This window comes from Geotrypetes seraphini, chromosome 19 (genome assembly GCF_902459505.1).
Source record: "Geotrypetes seraphini chromosome 19, aGeoSer1.1, whole genome shotgun sequence".
Classification (NCBI taxonomy): domain Eukaryota; kingdom Metazoa; phylum Chordata; class Amphibia; order Gymnophiona; family Dermophiidae; genus Geotrypetes; species Geotrypetes seraphini.
This window is the reverse complement of record NC_047102.1, coordinates 39,033,673-39,053,324: the sequence shown is the minus strand read 5'-3', so window position 1 is coordinate 39,053,324 and position 19,652 is coordinate 39,033,673. Positions and strand designations below refer to the sequence as shown.

The following is a 19,652-nucleotide window of genomic DNA, read 5'->3' as shown; positions in this document are numbered from 1 at the left end:
TGAACATAAGAATTGCCATACTGGGACAGACCGAAGGCCTTCTAGGTCACAAGTACCTGGCAAGACCCCAAGGGTGAAACAGGTTTTATGCTGCTTATTTTAGGAATAAACAGTGGATTTTCCCAAGTCCATCTTAATAAAGGCTTATGGATTTTTCTTTTAGGAAATTATCCAAACCTTTTTTTAACTCACTTAGGTTTTAGGTGGGCTATAAGTTTTAAAATAAAATGACTATGCTAACTGCTGTCACCACATTCTCTGGCATCAAATTCCAGAGTTTACGGTAATTACACTTTGAGGCCCTGATTCTCCAAAGTCCGCCTAAAGTTAGGTGCTGATATCAGCACTGATTCTAAAACAATAGAATCAGGTTTAGCATCACCAAAGCGTGCTTATGTGGTGCTCAACATCCTAACATTTAGGGTTTTCTTCATCTAAAGTGAGGCAACGATTTCGGAGTCTAATGGCACCTAATTCACAAAGAGACACCTAACTCGAAACCATGCCCATGATTTACCCATAATCACGCCCACTTTTAGCGTAGATGCTTTGGGATAGGGTCAAGTTTTTCGACTTAGGTGCCTAACTTTCATTTAAGTCCAATTAAAGCCAATTGTGGGGTATTGTGTGCCAATATCAGTACTGATTAAGCCAATATTGGCGCCTGTAATTTTTTGAGGGATTTTTTCCCCTGCAATTCCACTGTACAGTATAGAGAGTTACGGTAGTCCAGGCATGGCACTAATATTGCTTGACTGATTGTCCTAAAGTTGTCTTGAGTTAGGACTGACCTGATTGCTCTTAGCCTGAAGAAGAATTTTCTCATTCCTGCATTGATTTAGGGTTCATAGGTTAGTGAAGATTCAAGAATGACTCCTAGTACTTTGGAAGTTCTCCCTATTTTTAGCTTCTCTCCTATAGTCAGTTCTATTTCTGTGTACGGCAAACCAGAGAATCTTAGTCCTGGACTTGTTTGGCTTGAGGTAGTTTTTCAGTGTCCAGTCACTTCCATTGTACTAGTATGTTATCCAATGTATTTCTGGCGTCACAAAAGAGAAATATGTCATCTGCACGGTGAATGGTGAAGCTTTCGCCTAGAATGCGAATGTATAGTTTGAATAAAGAGGGAGAGCGTGGAGATCCTTCTGGTTTGTCTGAAATCAACTGCTTAGTAGCTTCATTGCATGGCCCCTAGACCCAGACATTTTGGAAAGAGTTAGGCGACATTTCCTTTTCTTTTCTTCTCCATGTGCTTCAATCATCTCCAGTCTTCTCTTCTCCTTGTTTCAGGGTATTCAAGATGCGCTCACCCAGTCTCTGGATTCATTAATGCATTCCTCCCCTACAAGGCCCGTGGCTCTGGTTACCTTTAATGATATGGTAAGGACTTGCATGAACCACCAACTGGAGCAGCTCAGTTCTCAGTTACTGTAGACATCTTTAGACCAGATTTTTTACTGTCGGCACCAGATGTTATGGAGTGGTGGTGGGGGTTTTGTCATCTCTCTCATGCAATGAGAATCTTCATCTTTCTATCATAATGCAAAACAAATTATCCTCCCATTGCTTTTATTAAAAGCGTAATTTAAATAAATTTGAGGCCTTTTCATTAGAGTGCAATACATTTTTACAGTTACCAGTGGCAGGAGGCATTTTTTATAAGTGCTGAGCACTGCCAGCAAAATTATTTATTCAATTTTCTATATTGTTCTCCCAAGGGAGTTCAGAACAGTTTATATGAATGTATTCAGGTACTCAAGCATTTTTCCCTGGCTGTCCCAGTGGGCTCACAATCTATCTGATGTACCTAGGGCAATGGGGGGATTAAGTGACTTTCCCAGGGTCACATGGAGCAGTATAGTAGAAGTGAGCCATTGTGACATCACTGCTGAGGTTGGCTCTTAGGCATTGGTGGAATGAGGCATTATGATGTCACAATATCAGTTCTGGTTAACAGACTCTGAAACCAACTTTTCACACTGTATTTATTCAGTTTTCTATACTGTTCTCCCAAGGGAGCTCAGACCAGTTTACATGAATTTATTCAGGTACCCAAGCGTTTTCCCAGTCTGTCCTGGTAGGTTCACAATCTATCTGATGTACCTGGGGCAATGGGGGGATTAAGTGACTTGCCCAGGAGCGGCGTGGGTTTGAACCTAGAACCTCAGGGTGCTGAGGCTGTAGCTTTAACCACTGCGCTACCAGAAAACAATCTTTAACCAGTATGGACCCCTACGATAAGAAGGAAACTGAATAATTAATTACTGCCTAGCTGAGGTAAGCCACAGTTACATTCTTGTATTAAGCGTGAGGCAAACTAATAAAGAAAATGCTTTGTTTATATCAAAAGTGTTTGAGTAACGTGTTCTGATTGTTCCTGATAACTCAAGTCAGCCTGATCCATGAGGCTAACACTCTACCACAGGTCCATTTGGGTTAAAGATTGTTTTTTTGTTTTCTTATTTATATACAGTATAGTTCTTGTGATTTTCTTATTCAATGCTGAGCCACATTTGGGTACCGGCATTTGGCATTTAATCTCCGCGTCTACAGTGGCACCCAGAAGTGACGCGGATAGTGCCAGTATCTGCATAACTGACATGCCCAGTTAGGTACGTGGCACTGGCTCGAAATGTCACTGGTGCATGCATAACTTCTGGGACCACCCTGCCTCCACTCACATAGGGTTGCCAGATGTCTGGATTTTCCCGGACATGTCCTCATTTTAGTCTGGACGCCCGAACGGGTTTTGAAAACCGATGGGAGCTCGGGGGCCGCGTGTGCTCAAATTTTTGCCACAAACTTAGTATTCAAACTTAGTATCCACACATAACAGGCACTAAATATTAAAACTGAAACCTTATTATTATATCTTTTTATATAGAGCTATGTGTTACCCGCTCATTGCCTAGTGGTCACACATTTATAAGAGATTTTTTTGTATGGACCTTCAGAGTGTAGCTAGCATTTCATACTACTAGCTACTAAAGTCTTCGCCAGTCCAATCTTTTATTAATATTATTTTAAAATAGCTCTTAGCTTCACTGTTTCATTATTATTTTTTTCATTTTATCGTTTTAACTTTTATTCCTATGTTATTCTTAAAGAAGATATAGCTACTTAGTTTAAAGCCAATTTTCAGATTTCATTAATGCCCCCTATCCCGACATGCATGTTTCAAAAAGAAATTTTCTTCAGGTCGAGGGAAACAATTGAGGGAGCTGTAATCCTTTGGCTTTAAGAATAACATAGGAATAAAAGTTAAAACGATAAAATGAAAAAAATAATAATGAAACAGTGAAGCTAAGAGCTATTTTAAAATAATATTAATAAAAGATTGGACTGACGAAGACTTTAGTAGCTAGTAGTATGAAATGCTAGCTACACTCTGAAGGTCCATACAAAAAAATCTCTTATAAATGTGTGACCACTAGGCAATGAGCGGGTAACACATAGCTCTATATAAAAAGATATAATAATAAGGTTTCAGTTTTAATATTTAGTGCCTGTTATATGTGGACATGCCTGCGTGTGATATCATCTCGCCGCATCTGTGCGTGCACAGATGCCCTCAAGATGTGGTCCCGAAGAGACGGAGTTTGTGTGGGGCCAGGGTTGGAAGGCGGGGCTGTGGGCAGAATGTCCTCTTTTTTTCGACATAGAAGTCTGGTAATCCTACACTCACAGCACTGTCCGGACAGTGCCACAGGGCTCAGAGCAACACTGCCCAGTTAAGTGCTACTGAATGTCATCAGCCAGTCAGCTCAATGTGTTTTGAGTGGGTAGCGGCCTGTTCTGCCTGCTTAAAGTCCACTGAATATGATAGGAGGTTTGCGCCAAAAGACATTTGAGGAGAGACTGGAAACCCTGAATATGTATACCCTAGAGAAAAGGAGGGACAGGGGAGATACGATTCAGACGTTCAAATACTTGAAAGGTATTAATGTAGAACAAAATCTTTTCCGGAAAAAGGAAAATGGTAAAACCAGAGGACATAATTTGAGATTGAGGGGTGGTAGATTCAACAGCAATGTTAGGAAATTCTACTTTACGGAGAGGGTGGTGGATGCCTGGAATGCGCTCCTGAGGGAGGTTGTAGAACATAGGTGATGCTTTTATGCATGTAACTTATAGAATATTCATTTCCCAACTACACTGGATGAGTCTTACCAAAATGTACAATTACCCAAATGTGCGTGGACACCTTCCAGTTGTGACCCCAAGCTCATGCAGAGTCAGGGCCTTTTCTGCCACCTCCAGCTTGAGCCAAATGAGCCTTCAGTGGCTCACAACAGGAGCTCTTGACCCTGGGCCACCAGTACACATGGTGGGCCCACAATTGATGTAGCTCCCACCCACGGGTGACTCTCACTGCCTGCCCGAAGGTAAAATAAAAATATAAGTTAGACTCGGAGAGAGTCCAAAACCCGGAGAAACTACTGGGATTTAGAAACCTGTCCGGACATGTCCGGATAAATCATAAGAATATAACATGACCGTTACTTGATCAGACCATTATCCATCTTCGCAGAGGCCAATCCAAGTTACAAGCACCTGGCAAAAACCTAAAAAGTAGAAGCAGTCCATGCCACTGATCCAGGGCAAGTAGTGGCTTCTCCCATGCCTATCTCAACAGCAGACTGTGGACTTTTCCTCCAGGAATTTATCAAATTTTTTTTTTTAACCAGCTACGTTCCAGAGCTTAATTATCCTCTGAATTAAAAAAACATATTTTATCCTATTGGTTTTAAAAGTATTTCCCTAGTGTTCCCCTAGTTTTTGTACATCTTGATACAGTAAAAAAAAATGGATCCACTTGTAACCCTAGGAATATAGTAAGTTCTGTAGGCCATTCATGAATGTAAAAATCTTAATAGCTTCAAATGCAAGAGCAGAGAAACCAAATGCATACAGAGCCTAAACCTCTAACATTCACCTTCAGCAGATGTTCCACAAGCTTTTTGACTTCCTTCCAAGTCTTGGATGTAGAAAGCTAGCAGTGGGCCCATTACTCACAAGACACTGTGACTCTTTACAGTTTGCTGTTTCTGTTATTTGGCAGGTTACTTTGTATGGAGATGGCCTAGGTGATCCTCTGACACTCAAGGACTATGAATTGATGGATTCTGACTACCTCACAGAGCAAGGCCTGAACTATCCAGCCCCAAAATGCATAGCTGAGTGCATCAGTTCTTTAAGAGCCAGAGTGAAGGGGTAAGTAAAATGCCTCACTTAAGTTAGCCCCCCCCCCCCCCGCCTACAGGCTGACGGTCAGGTTTCTGTCATAAGAACATACATTGAAACGGGACCACGGGACCCTATTGTATTACCTTATACAAGATAAGTGAGGTTCTACTTACGTTCCAGTGACAACTGAATGCAAAAATACATATATAAAAATAAGAAAATTGAAAAACAGTATTTTTGAAGAGACATAAGGAATATTTATAAACATTCATCACACCTCAGAGAGTAACTTATTTTCAATCAAGTACGCTATGACTGGAAGGTAAACTCTTTTCCTAAGAGGGGATACTCTCCCCCCTTCAGAGTTTCATTTCTCTGAGCGCATCTCAATTTAGGTTCACTCTCTGGAGGTGCATGACTTAGTCAGTTTCTTCTATTTTGTCAAAACGATTTCGCTGACTTTCAATATAAGATATAATATCCCTGTTGTGTGCCCGAAGGCCTTTTACTGGCATAAGTATGAAATGGTACACTCTCTCTAAAGGGGTGTGTGGTCAAATGCGCGTAGATAATCACAAGCAAACAATTGCATGCAAGACAGTCACGCGCAACACAATCAACTTGGCGCTGACAATCGCACGCATGAAAAAGTGGGGTGATATAGCGTCTAACGTAAATATGCATGCGCGTGTCTCGTTATGCGCACGAACGACAAATGTGTCTGCGCAAACTGAGATGTCTGTGCGAACGGCATAACGTAAATGCGCATGCATCGCTGTTATACACGCGAACGGCGAGCATGACGTTAACGTGAGGCAAATGTGTATGCGCAAACTGAGATGTCTGTGCGAACGGCGTAACGTAAATGCGCATGCATCGCTGTTATACACGCGGACGGCGAGCATAACGTTCACGCGAGGCAAATATGTATGCGCAAACTGAGATGTCTGTGCGAACGGCGTAACGTAAATGCGCATGCCTCGCTGTTATACACGCGAACGGCGAGCATGACGTTCGCGCGAGGCAAATGTGTATGCGCAAACAGATATCTGTGCGAACGGCGTAACGTAAATGCGCATGCCTCGCTGTTATACACGCGAACGGCGAGCATGACGTTTGCGCGAGGCAAATATGTATGCGCAAACTGAGATGTCTGTGCGAACGGCGTAACGTAAATGCGCATGCCTCGCTGTTATACACGCGAACGGCGAGCATGACGTTCGCGTGAGGCAAATGTGTATGCGCAAACAGATATCTGTGCGAACGGCGTAACGTAAATGCGCATGCCTCGCTGTTATACACGCGAACGGCGAGCATGACGTTTGCGCGAGGCAAATATGTATGCGCAAACTGAGATGTCTGTGCGAACGGCGTAACGTAAATGCGCATGCCTCGCTGTTATACACGCGAACGGCGAGCATGACGTTCGCGTGAGGCAAATGTGTATGCGCAAACAGATATCTGTGCGAACGGCGTAACGTAAATGCGCATGCCTCGCTGTTATACACGCGAACGGCGAGCATGACGTTCGCGCGAGGCAAATGTGTATGCGCTAACTGAGATGTCTGTGCGAACGGCGTAACGTAAATGCGCATGCCTCGCTGTTATACACGCGAACGGCGAGCATGACGTTCACGCGAGGCAAATGTGTATGCGCTAACTGAGATGTCTGTGCGAACGGCGTAACGTAAATGCGCATGCCTCGCTGTTATACACGCGGACGGCGAGCATGACGTTCACGCGAGGCAAATATGTATGCGCAAACTGAGATGTCTGTGCGAACGGCGTAACGTAAATGCGCATGCCTCACTGTTATACACGCGAACGGCGAGCATGACGTTTGCGCGAGGCAAATATGTATGCGCAAACTGAGATGTCTGTGCGAACGGCGTAACGTAAATGCGCATGCCTCGCTGTTATACACGTGAACGGCGAGCATGACGTTTGCGCGAGGCAAATGTGTATGCGCAAACTGAAATGCCCGTTGGAACGAGCATTTTCTGTTGCCTTGAGTTACCTGAGTGCATTTTCCCTTACTGCACACATTTTCTATGTACTGATATAAAACACGCCTTTCGTGCGTTTGTCCGAGCGCGTATTAGACAGTATGCCCTCTAAAGGGGGTTCATATCCTGAAACCTCTGGACAGGGAAGAATTTTATGTGGTCGTAATTGTGCGTGACGCATTTGAGAAGCTAATAAAAAATGGAAAGTAAAAATAATTGATGCAAGAAGGGCCAAATCCAGTATATGGCTTCCGAACTTAGGCACCATTAAGATATGTGCTAAACTAGTATTCTGTAAAGAGCGCCTGGGCAGAATATCTTTTACGGAATATCGGCTTAGTGTGGGCTTCTCTGGGGAAATCCGAGTAGCGCAAATTCTAAAAAAGTTAGGATCACTGTGGGCGCAGGCGTTGGCTGACATCCCAGCCTTAGGCACGTCCTATTTATTGCCAGGGTTTTCTTGGCCTAAGACCAAAATAGGCAGCTACACGAAAAACACACCCACAATCCGCCCCCTAACCACGCCTACTTTCTGATAGGTGCTTTGGACTAGACACCTACCAAGTTTGGGGCCTACCATCCAATTGAGTACAATTGACGGCAACTACAAGTTGTTAATTGCCAGTTCTCAGCGCCAATTAAACCTTTTAAATAATTAATCCCCCCCCCCCCCTTTTACTAAGCCATGTAAGAGGTTTCTACTGTGGCCCGGGGCGCTGAATGTTCTGACCCTGCTCCGACGCTCATAGGAATTGTCTCCTGCAGGAATTAATACAATTTCTGCGTCAGAGCTCCGTGCTTCCCTTCTTTGCCAGTGTCATGTAGATAAAAGCTCATTCTTTCCTTCAGACTGAAAGAAAACGGCTCAACTGCATTGGGACCAGCTGCAGCAGTGTCAATTGCATTCGCCTCAAGACAAACAGGCTCTCAGGTTAGTTCCCAGGATCCAAAGATTTAGGTACTGGTTTTTAAAAGCTTTCCTTCGGGTAGGAGAGCATCCGTGCATGCGCAGATGTCAGGCATCGGGAGGTGGGGCTGGGGGCGGTCCTGGGGCGGGTCTAGAAACACGGAATTTCCAGACGGAACATCTGGTAACCCTGCTTCTAGGCCACTGGTGCTCCACCCCATCTACAAAGCACATCAGGCCAGTTGGACTTACAGCACTTTCAATAAGGAATATGCTTGAGACAGACTTCCTGCACCATATGTAAATCTATCTCATGCATATTCATTTTGGATATCCTGAAAACCAGACGATTTGGATGTGCCCTGAAAACTACATTGAGAACTATCGCTCAAGGTAAACTTCTGAGCCATAAGTAGCATTGGATAATTCATTTTCATGTTTAACATAACGCACAATAAAAATAGATTAAGGATTTTAAGCAGTTTAATTAGCAGATATAGCTTTAATTATATGTTGAGGAAATAGTTCTTTAGTGTGACTTAAATGCTCAGCATTGGACATTGTATCTAAATGCATCTACCGTAGTTAAGAGAAGCAAGCCACCTGAGCATTATTATAGGGGAGAATTCATCAATGGGCACGGAGCGATTTAACATGTGCTAACTGCATTAGTGCATGTTTATTAAAATTCTTATATACCACATAAACAGCCAAAAAAGGATCAAAGCGGTTTACAATATAATTCAGTCAGAATTATGAAAAGAACTCCATTTAAATAGAAAAGAAAAAGAAAAAAGTAAATACATAATATTATAAAACAATCTAACCGCAATAACGGTTTTTAGCACAGGGAGCTGCACTGAATGCTGCGCGCTGCTCCCGATGTTCATAAGAACTCTGTGAGCGTCGGGAGTAGCGCGCAGCATTCAGCGCGGCTCCCTGCGCTATAAAACGCTATTGCGGTTTAGTAAAAGGGGGTGTAAATGAATAAAATTAAATTAAAAATGAATTAATTAATGAATGAAAATACAGTGGAACCTCGGTTTGCGAGTAATGCGGTTTGTGAGTGTTTTGCAAGACGAGCAAAACACTCCCGCAAACAACTTGCAAAACGAACATGTCCCGATAAACAAGCACCTCCCCCCGCTCAAACCGGCATCGCACCCCCATGCTGGAAGTGGCATCCGCCCGCCTGCCCTCCCAAACAAGCTCCTTACCCCATCTGCTGCTTGCCGGTGCGAGTTAAAGAAAGATCCCGCCTCTTGCATGGGCTGGGCCTTGAGCATCTGCGCATGCTCAAGGCCTTCTGGCTCTCGTTCTCTCCGAGATCTCTGGCACCAGCACTTCTCCGCCCCCCCCATGCCATGCTCATGCCCTCTTTTCCCTCCTCCTCCTCCTCGGTACCTCTTTAAATTTTTGACTGTGCAAGCAACTTCTCCAGCCTGGCCCCTCTCTGAAATCACTTCCGGGTCATGGAGCCCGGAAGCGACATTAGAGAGAAAGCCAACACTGACGCGAGCAGCAGACCGGAGAAGTTGCTCGTACTGGCAAAGATTTAAAGAGGTTTAGGGGGAGAAGGAAGGGTGCAAATGTGGCATGGGGGTGTAGAAGGAGCAGGGGGGGCGGAGAGGAGGGTGCAGGGGAGGGCTCCATGCCCTGGGTCATTTGCATATTCAAAAATGGCAATTAAAATAAACATACTAAGGGCTAAAACTGAGGTTTTCCATTCCTTATAATTAAGTTTTAGGATGTCCTAGACAATAGATCTGTCTTGCAATATGCATGCATCTCGTTTCCTACACGGCAGCAAGCACACAGCCGTCAGCTCTGCAGCATGTCAAAGACTGGTCTCCTTTCCTACACCAACTATATAACTGACTGCCTGCCCTTTATTATATATGTACTAATTCCAGGTGATAATCTGCACAGATGGTTTGGCTAACACAGGTCTTGGATGCCTCGATTCAATGGATGATGAATTATGCCACAGCGCTAAGGTCTTCTATGGCAATTTAGCAGACACAGCAAGTAGAAAGGGGTATGTAAGATCATCTCAGCCATTCTTTTTTTTATCACAGTTTTGCAAGTAAGTTAGACAGATTCACAGGGATGCAGACTTACAAAGAGAGAGATACCACAGGTTGCCTCAGCAGCCAACAACCACTTCTGTTTAAATCAATGTTACTTCAGCAGCCACATCTACAGGCAGAGCCAGCCCTACCACTAGGCAAACTAGGTATGTGCCTAGGATGGCAGAACTTGGGGGGGGGAGGGTAGTGACGAGTCTTTCAGCACAGGCCCATGCTTAAGCCCTGCAGCGTCCTACTCCTCTATGACACAAAGCCTGTGTCATAGGGGGCAACAAGCAGCAGACCATGAGTATGGGTCTGTGCTCAAGGCCCAATACCATGCTTTCAGTTTATTGAGCCATAGGTCTAGACAGAGGTTGTGGGGGTGGCGGTGTGGCAGAGTGTAGGGAAGATGAGGAAAATGCTGAATGAGGGGAGGTATAGTGAAGGGGAGATAAAATGCTGGACACGTATAAGAGAGGAGAGGGGAGGGGGTAGGAGAGGTGTGGTCTTAAGATATGATTTGATCTTTCGTTACTTGGTAAAACCACCTTGGAGACCCATTAAGAATGCCACTATTTTGACATCTCCGATGACCTCCCAGCCGCAGTCATCCTATTTCAAGGTGCCTAGTAAGGTCTCGCTGTTGTAATTCTCCTTGAGGTGCACCGAGTGACCCGGTGGAAGAGGCAAGTACTTGTTCCTGTTATGAATCAGTACAGCTTTTGTTGTTCCTGGATGAGCTGTCAATGAAGAGAAGTCACTCTTTCAGGTTACAGGCAGCTCCAGTTGCCGCAGACTGGTCACATTGTGGCAGGAGCAGTGCCCATCTTGATGGGTGAAGAAGGTGGAAAAAGTTTGGTGATGCTTCCTCTGATGTGTAACGTGCACACTTTCAACCAAGTTCCACTCTTTGAGCCTAGATGTCAAAAGCTCTGCATTGGACTTGGTGAGACCACGATCGCTGAGTCGTTCAGGTCTTTTTGGGTTTCTCTCATCAGCAGCACCACTGAATTTAATCATAAGATGTTTAAAAAGCTCTTGTAAAAAATACTTTTTTTCAACAGGCATTTGCTATTGATTCCTTTCTGAATGATCACATTTATTAATTTGAGAGGTTCACAGGCAATTGACCTACTACTTAATCTATTTTATTGTGCGGATGACTTGAATGTATCATAGATATGAATGATTAGTCTAGGTCTTTTCTTTATATTATGGAGTTCCTTTTAGTTTCTAGTTATGTAATCCGCTGAGAACTTTTGTAAGATTAGTTTCTTTTTTGAAGGTTTTGTAGTCTGTGGTCAAAGACAGCAGATTGGTGATTTGTCTGTCTAGTTTTGCTGCTCTGGTGGCCATTAGGTTGTCATATAGTTTTTCTTCGTTTGACATTTTTGGTTGGCGGGTGTGTGAATAGTGAGTGGGTTCTCCTGTGTCTGGTTGAGGTGGCTTGAATAAGTCGGTTGTTCCAGTAGGTTGGGCTGTCTCCGTTAATAGCTTTGAAAAGTAGGCAATAGAATTTGAAGTGTAATCTTGCTTGTATTGGGAGTCATTGTGAGTCGTGGTATGCCTCTGTGATGTGGTCAAATTTTTTCAATGAGTAGATGAGTCTTAGGGCTGTATTTTGTATTGTGTATGAGATTCTCGCAATACATTTCATATATGATATATTTTCAAATAAAATTGAAAATATTAAAATTTTAAATATTTTTTAAATGAAATAGTCTAAGAAATGTTAGCAGAAATTTCCACCATCCTAGGGAGAAACAAAATCGTCTTACCTTCCAAAGATTTTTGGCAGTGCTTGCATGTGAAGTGAGTTGCCCAAGGATTGTCTTGATCCCCAACAGGAATGCCGAAATATGCCTTGTAGGCATCACACATCTTAGTAGATGCTTCTATGTCCATTTATGGATCAAGAACTGGCTGAAAGACAGAAAACAGAGAGTGGGTTTAAAAGATTAATATTCTCAATGGAGAAGGGTATATAGTGGGGTTCCCCAGGGGTTTGTGCTGGGACCATGGCTTATTAACATATTTATCAATGATCTAGAAATGGGAATAACTAGTGAGAATTAAATTTGCTGATGACACAAAGTTGTTCAATTGAATGAGGACTGTGAAAAATTGCAAGAGCACCTCGAGAGACTGGAAAACTGGACATCAAAATGGCAGATGACGTTTAATGTGAGCAAGTTCAAAGTGATGCATGTGGGAAAGAGGAACCCGAACTACAGCTATGTGATGCTGGGTTCTGTGTTAGGAGTCACAGCCCAGGAAAAGGATCTAGGTGTCATTGTTGAGGATGCGTTGAAACCTTCAGCTGCTAAGAAAGCAAATAGAATGTTAGGAATTATCAGGAAAGGAACGGAAAACTAAGATGAAAATGTTATAATACCCGTGTATCACTTTATGGTACGGCCACTCCTTGAATATTGTGTGCAGTTCTGGTCGCCATATCTCAAAAAAGATATAGCAGAATTAGGAAAGGTACAGAGAACAGTGACAAAAATGATAAAATGGATGGGATAACTTCCCTAGGAGGAAAGGCTAAAGCGGTTAGGGCTCTTCAGCTTGAAGAAGAAATGGCTTGGGGGTGATATAATAAAGGTCTATAAAATAATGAATGGAGTAGAAAGGGTAGATGTGAATCGCTTGTTCACTCTTTCCAAAAATACTAGGACTAGAGGACATGGGATGAAGCTACTAAGTAGTAGATTTAAAACAAGCTGGAGAAAATATTTCTTCACACAACGTATAATTAAATTCTGGAATATGTTGCCAGAGAAATCAGTTAGCTTAGCGGGTTTAAAAAAGGTTTGGATCATTTCTTAAAGAGAAGTCCATAGGCCATTGTTGAGACGGCTTGGCACTTAGGACCTGGGTGGGCCACTGTTGGAAACAGGATCCTGGGCTTAATGGACCTTCAGTCTGTCCCAGTATGGTAATTTTTATCTTCTTAAGGAATACTTTTTCCCTCTTGATAAACTGGCCGCATACAGAGCAAAATACATCTGCTGGATGTTTGCGCCTTAGTAAAAAATTCCCCAAGTTTACTCAGCTTGGAATCGACCTGGAATGATCTGCAAAAAAGGTAAATTTCAAAATATCAATGTCCTGATCACAAAAAGCAGTTTGAGGAGGATGATAGTCATTTTCTATACTTTTGTGGCATAGGTAATTAAGAAAGAACACTTATTACACAGGAACCCCCCCAAAAATTGTTAATAAAGCTATATATAAATCTCCTCTATCAAAACTATTTTCTTACCTATCTGTCAAATGGTGGCATCCTCTCCCTGAACAGAGAAGATTAGTGACTTCATTATTCAATGTTTTGAAGTTGGCTAAAGTCATTTCTATTTCAGAAGTTTATTCATTGTTAGGTGGCATTTGACTTATTTGCAATCATCTCGCATTTTATTGGTCTCTTTGGTCTTGTAAACTGCTTTAAACTCATGTGGCTAATACGGTATATAAGCAACCAATGTGTAATTTAATGTAATGTTGCCCTGATTTGAGAGGTTAGAGGTAAACAGGAGATGTTGGCAGTCTGGGGAGGGGGAGGTGAGGAGTAGGTGGGGAAGGGACAGATGCTGGACATGGAAGAGGAGATGCAGGACTAGGGGAGAGCATGGAAGGGAAGGGGAGATGCTTGGTGATGGAGATGAAATAATGGAAGGGGTGGGCCAAGAGCCACTCCTGGAAGGGGGTGGAAAAGGAGATGCAGGACTAGGGGAGAGCATGGAAGGGAAGGGGAGATGCTTGGTGAGGGAGATGAAACAATGGGAGGGATGGGCCAAGAGCCACTCCTGGAAGGGGGTGGAAGAGGAGATGCAGGACTAGGGGAGAGCATGGAAGGGAAGGGGAGATGCTTGGTGAGGGAGATGAAACAATGGGAGGGATGGGCCAAGAGCCACTCCTGGAAGGGGGTGGAAAAGGAGATGCAGGACTAGGGGAGAGCATGGAAGGGAAGGGGAGATGCTTGGTGAGGGAGATGAAATAATGGAAGGGGTGGGCCAAGAGCCACTCCTGGAAGGGGGTGGAAAAGGAGATGCAGGACTAGGGGAGAGCATGGAAGGGAAGGGGAGATGCTTGGTGAGGGAGATGAAATAATGGAAGGGGTGGGCCAAGAGCCACTCCTGGAAGGGGGTGGAAAAGGAGATGCAGGACTAGGGGAGAGCATGGAAGGGAAGGGGAGATGCTTGGTGATGGAGATGAAATAATGGAAGGGGTGGGCCAAGAGCCACTCCTGGAAGGGGGTTGAAAAGGAGATGCAGAACTAGGGGAGAGCATGGAAGGGAAGGGGAGATGCTTGGTGAGGGAGATGAAACAATGGGAGGGATGGGCCAAGAGCCACTCCTGGAAGGGGGTGGAAAAGGAGATGCAGGACTAGGGGAGAGCATGGAAGGGAAGGGGAGATGCTTGGTGAGGGAGATGAAACAATGGGAGGAATGGGCCAAGAGCCACTCCTGGAAGGGGGTGGAAAAGGAGATGCAGGACTAGGGGAGAGCATGGAAGGGAAGGGGAGATGCTTGGTGAGGGAGATGAAACAATGGGAGGAATGGGCCAAGAGCCACTCCTGGAAGGGGGTGGAAAAGGAGATGCAGGACTAGGGGAGAGCATGGAAGGGGAGATGCTTGGTGAGGGAGATGAAATAATGGAAGGGGTGGGCCAAGAGCCACTCCTGGAAGGGGGTGCATGATGAAGGCTGGTTCCATCTGCAGGATACCACAGATTTCCAGCAGCACATCAGAATGAGCTCTATGTGTGCATTCCCACCCATATCCTGCATGAGCCATCAGTAGCCTAATGTAGGCTCATTGCACGAAGTGGCCTGAAGCATATGCAAAAGACTAAAGACCTTGGCCTTTCTATAAACCACCCTCATGTGTAGTATCTCAGTTAGGAATCACACTAACGAAATAGAAAGTATTCAGTCTTCTGTCGAGCCCCAGTCACAAGAGTTCTTTCCCAGAAATCAAGCCAGTCTTGCTAGGTAACATCTTCTGTGTTTTGTGAGTTGGCATAGGATGTGGTTTTCATGTGGGTGCTGTCTTTTTTTTCCCCCCAGCGTGATTGTTTCCATTCTGACATTTGAAGGCACTAATTGCAGACTGATGGAGGTGGGGAAACTGGCAGATCGTACAGGAGGCAGGGTAGGTATTAAATAATCAAGTGACTCATTTTCCTAGTAACTTCAAGTCTAGGGCAAGCCTCTTACACACACACAATATGCATTCACATACTAAACTGTGGAATGATTTCGAAGGCAAAGGCCAAATTAAAGCTCACGGAACAATGAATACTGCCACCTCAGGTGACGGAGAAGGATTGGCCCTCTACAAGTCAAATTGAGTTCCCTGTTCAGTGGTTCACTGATGGGTAAAGTTAATCAAATAACTTTGGTTAATTTCAATTGGCTATTTAGTTCAAATATTTTCAGGATGAATATTTGGTGGAAGGTTTTCTATTTGGCCAGTCTGAGATACTCGAATAACTTCAGCTAGCCAGCGCTGAATAGTTGAAATAAAACTGTGCCCTATAAGCACTCTCAGCGCTGCCTCCTTTTGGCCAGATTAATTTTGTCCAGGTTATAGGTACCCAGGTCAAGAGGTCCTTTTACAAAGCCGAGCTAGGGCCTTAATGTGCGGAATAGCGCGTGCTAAATTGCCGCGCGCTAGCCACTACCACCTCCTTTTGAGCAGGCGGTAGATTTTCGGCTAGCATGCGCTAATCTGGTGCGTGCGTTAAAAACGCTAGCGCACCTTTGTAAAACGAGCCCCAAATGTACTGTATGCATCATGCAGAGGGGAGATCTGAGCCCATATAATTCCAAGAGTTAGCCAGACAGACCTGTTGAATAAGGCTCTCTCGGTGAAATACATCCTCTTCCAATGCAAAGGAGACTCCCCAGAGGCACCGTCAGCCTCAATAACATTACATTAGCCATTTCTGTTCTGCCAATACCTTGCGGTTCAAGGCGGATTACATAAAAGTTTACAGGAATAGCATAAGAGATGTCGTAAGAGTTACATAAGAATTTCCAAAGAGTTGTCGAGATTTTAAGTGACATAGAAACATAGTAGATGACGGCAGATAAAGACCCGAATGGTCCATCCAGTCTGCCCAACCTGATTCAGTTTAAAAAAAATTTTATTTTATTTTATTTTTCTTCTTAGCTATTTCTGGGCAAGAATCCAAAGCTTTACCCGGTACTGAGCTTGGGTTCCAACTGCCAAAATCTCTGTTAAGACTTACTCCAGCCCATCTACACCCTCCCAGCCATTGAAGCCCTTCCCTGCCCATCCTCCTCCAAACGGCCATACACAGACCGTACAAGTCTGCCCAGTAACTGGCCTAGTTCAATCTTTAATATTATTTTCTGATTCTAAATCTTCTGTGTTCATCCCACGCTTCTTTGAACTCAGTCACAGTTTTACTCTCCACCACCTCTCTCGGGTGTGCATTCCAGGCATCCACTACCCTCTCCGTAAAGTAGAATTTCCTAACATTGCCCCTGAATCTACCACCCCTCAACCTCAAATTATGTCCTCTGGTTTTACCATTTTCCTTTCTCTGGAAAAGATTTTGTTCTACGTTAATACCCTTCAAATATTTGACGTCTGAATCATATCTCCCCTATCTCTCCTTTCCTCTAGGGTATACATATTCAGGGCTTCCAGTCTCTCCTCATACGTCTTCTGGTGCAAGCCTCCTATCATTTTCGTCGCCCTCCTCTGGACCGCCTCAAGTCTTCTTACGTCTTTCGCCAGATACGGTCTCCAAAACTGAACACAATACCCCAAGTGGGGCCTCACCAATGACCTGTACAAGGGCATCAACACCTTCTTCCTTCTACTGACTATGCCTCTCTTTATACAGCCCAGCATCCTTCTGGCAGCAGCCACTGCCTTGTCACACTGTTTTTTCGCCTTTAGATCTTCGGACACTATCACCCCAAGGTCCCTCTCCCCGTCCGTGCATATCAGCTTCTCTCCTCCCAGCATATACGGTTCCTTCCTATTATTAATCCCCAAATGCATTACTCTGCATTTCTTTGCATTGAATTTTAGTTGCCAGGCATTAGACCATTCCTCTAACTTTTGCAGATCCTTTTTCATATTTTCCACTCCCTCTTCGGTGTCTACTCTGTTACAAATCTTGGTATCATCTGCAAAAAGGCACACTTTTCCTTCTAACCCTTCAGCAATGTCACTCACATACATATTGAACAGGATTGGCCCCAGCACCGAACCCTGAGGGACTCCACTAGTGTTGGTTAAATGGAAGCATTTTAGTATTAGTTGGGTAGATAGAAGCATATTAGAATATATTAAGAGTGTAGAGCAAATCTCCTCCTTCTGACAAGGGAGAGGAAATATGAGTGCAGTAGAGAGGCACAAATTCTCTTCCAACTACTGAAAGTGGTGCAGATCAACAAGTGTTTGAACAACCGTAGGAAACACTTCAACCTTTCTAATTCGTTTTCTATCCCTCTTTCCCCAAAGAGTTAAGAACGGGTTACAGGTTAACATACATAATATATACTTGCAGCTCTTAGAATCGGAGCAACTTATGGCATTGTCAATCCCTTGAGTCCGTGGAATATAGGGTGAAGGGAAATCGCTAGAGACGGTTCAGCATTATTGGATGAATGCCAGCTACCTACATGAACCAGGATAATCACCAATTTCTTGTGCAGACAAACCCTATAAAACCTCCAGGATTCTAGAGCTCAAATAATGGATCCATTCTTATTAGGGTATTGGGTGCCCTAGGCAAATCTTCAGGTTTACACCCCTCCCAATTTATTGAATTAATTGGTTTTCTATCCCTTTGTCCTCAAAGAGCTCAGAATGGCTTACAGGATAAACATACATATTATATAGTAGACAGGTTACAATTTGCAGTTATTCTTGGCAGTGCGTGTCTTTTCAATACAAGTTTTTAATTTATTGAGATCTAGTACCAATATGAGACCTTACTCTCCTCCCTCCCCAAGATAGCCTGCTTTTAAAATATCAAACCCGTGAGGGCAGTTTCCAAAATTCATTTATCCAGGGAAATGAGCTATTTGAAAATTGGAGATGGCCAGAAGGAAATAAAGATGTCAGAAGAGACACGCTATTGGGACCGATTTATTAATATGACCCAGCACAACTGTGTTTTGGCAAGTGCCAGCACCAGGGGGCCTTAATTCACCATGCCCGGAACTTTGTAATTCGTATAGTGTATCACAGTGTATCGCAAACTGTGTGCTGTGGCACACCAGTGTGCCTCCTGAGATTTCTGGTGTGCCATGACACACTGGCGAAGAGGAGAGTCATCCACGCCAGTTGACTCCTACAGGATGTGCCTCTTGTGACGAGAGGCATGTCCTGTAGCAAGTCAGCCGGTGCAGATGACTCTCTTCCTGGCCGGCGTCTCTCCTCCTCTCCCCGCACCTCCCGGATCCTTCCACTGAAGCGGGTCACGGCCTGATGGGCCTCCACACATGTGAAGACATTGACGTGATGATGTCACACATACACATGACATCATCGCATGGACGTCCGCGCACTTCTGGGTGTCTTCCGGCCGAGGCACTGAATTTAGTGTGCCACCGACCAGAAAGTTTGCAAGACACTGGTCTACCAGCACATTGATGGTTCAGAAAGATGTGTAGGTCCTAAGAATAGCTATAATATCTATTCTATTGACCATATTAGAAAATCTTGTTTTTCAGTTGCAGGTCCAGTTTTATGGAATGAGATACCTGGAGCAAAACGATTCTGTGGCAATGTTTTACAATTCAGTAAATTGCTTAAAACATACTTCTTTGTCCTGGCTTTTAATTGATATTTATTTATTTAAAAATTTATATACCGCCTATACTCTAAGCGGTTTCCATTAAAATAAACATTCATAACTGCATCTCAAGACCTAACAAACATCAACTCTCTTTCAACACACAGTATATTCAAGACATAGATAGTTATCAAACTGACCATTTATAGACTTCAAGAACCATTACAGAAGGTACTGATGTCATAAGATTCACGCATATCCTAAATTGTGATTGCCTCTACATATAGGCGTCGACAAACAACTTGGTTTTTAACAATTAGAACAGTCAGAGCATAATCACAGTAATCTCAGATATTACGTAATCAAGGCCTAGAAGTGAGATGGTGGAGCCTGATCTAGAAGAAAAGTTGGTGTTGAATTCTGATTCCTTCGTAGCAGGGCTAGAATTTTAAGTGTGGCTTTGTAAAGTCTGATGAATGGAGTTTTGTCTAATGATATTATGAATGCGATATTGTGAGCCGCTTAGTTTATTAAGCGGATTAGAAATATTTTAAATAACAATAATAAAAAAAAATGATGGAGCCATAACCTTCACATAAAATACCGATTGAGTTTGTGTGTTGTCAGGATCGTTTTGCTTTGACTTCAGCTGGTCTTCGCTGCCCTCTCTCAACCCTCCAGAGACTGCTTTGC

At 43.7% G+C, this 19,652-nt stretch overlaps 1 protein-coding gene across 7 annotated transcripts in view; it reads left to right on the top strand.

The window, feature by feature from the left end:
- The window catches only part of LOC117352258 (circularly permutated Ras protein 1-like), a 108,642-nt gene that overhangs the window by 64,597 nt on the left and 24,393 nt on the right, over positions 1-19,652 (top strand). For 6 of the 7 annotated variants that reach the window (XM_033928606.1, XM_033928607.1, XM_033928611.1 and 3 more), the window contains 5 exons: positions 1,291-1,380; positions 5,063-5,214; positions 8,043-8,124; positions 10,014-10,138; positions 15,244-15,328. In XM_033928606.1, coding sequence (XP_033784497.1) covers positions 1,291-1,380; positions 5,063-5,214; positions 8,043-8,124; positions 10,014-10,138; positions 15,244-15,328 — 534 coding nt within the window. The remainder of the gene's footprint in view (positions 1-1,290; positions 1,381-5,062; positions 5,215-8,042; positions 8,125-10,013; positions 10,139-15,243; positions 15,329-19,652) is intronic. The other variant, XM_033928612.1, reaches the window with a different exon arrangement.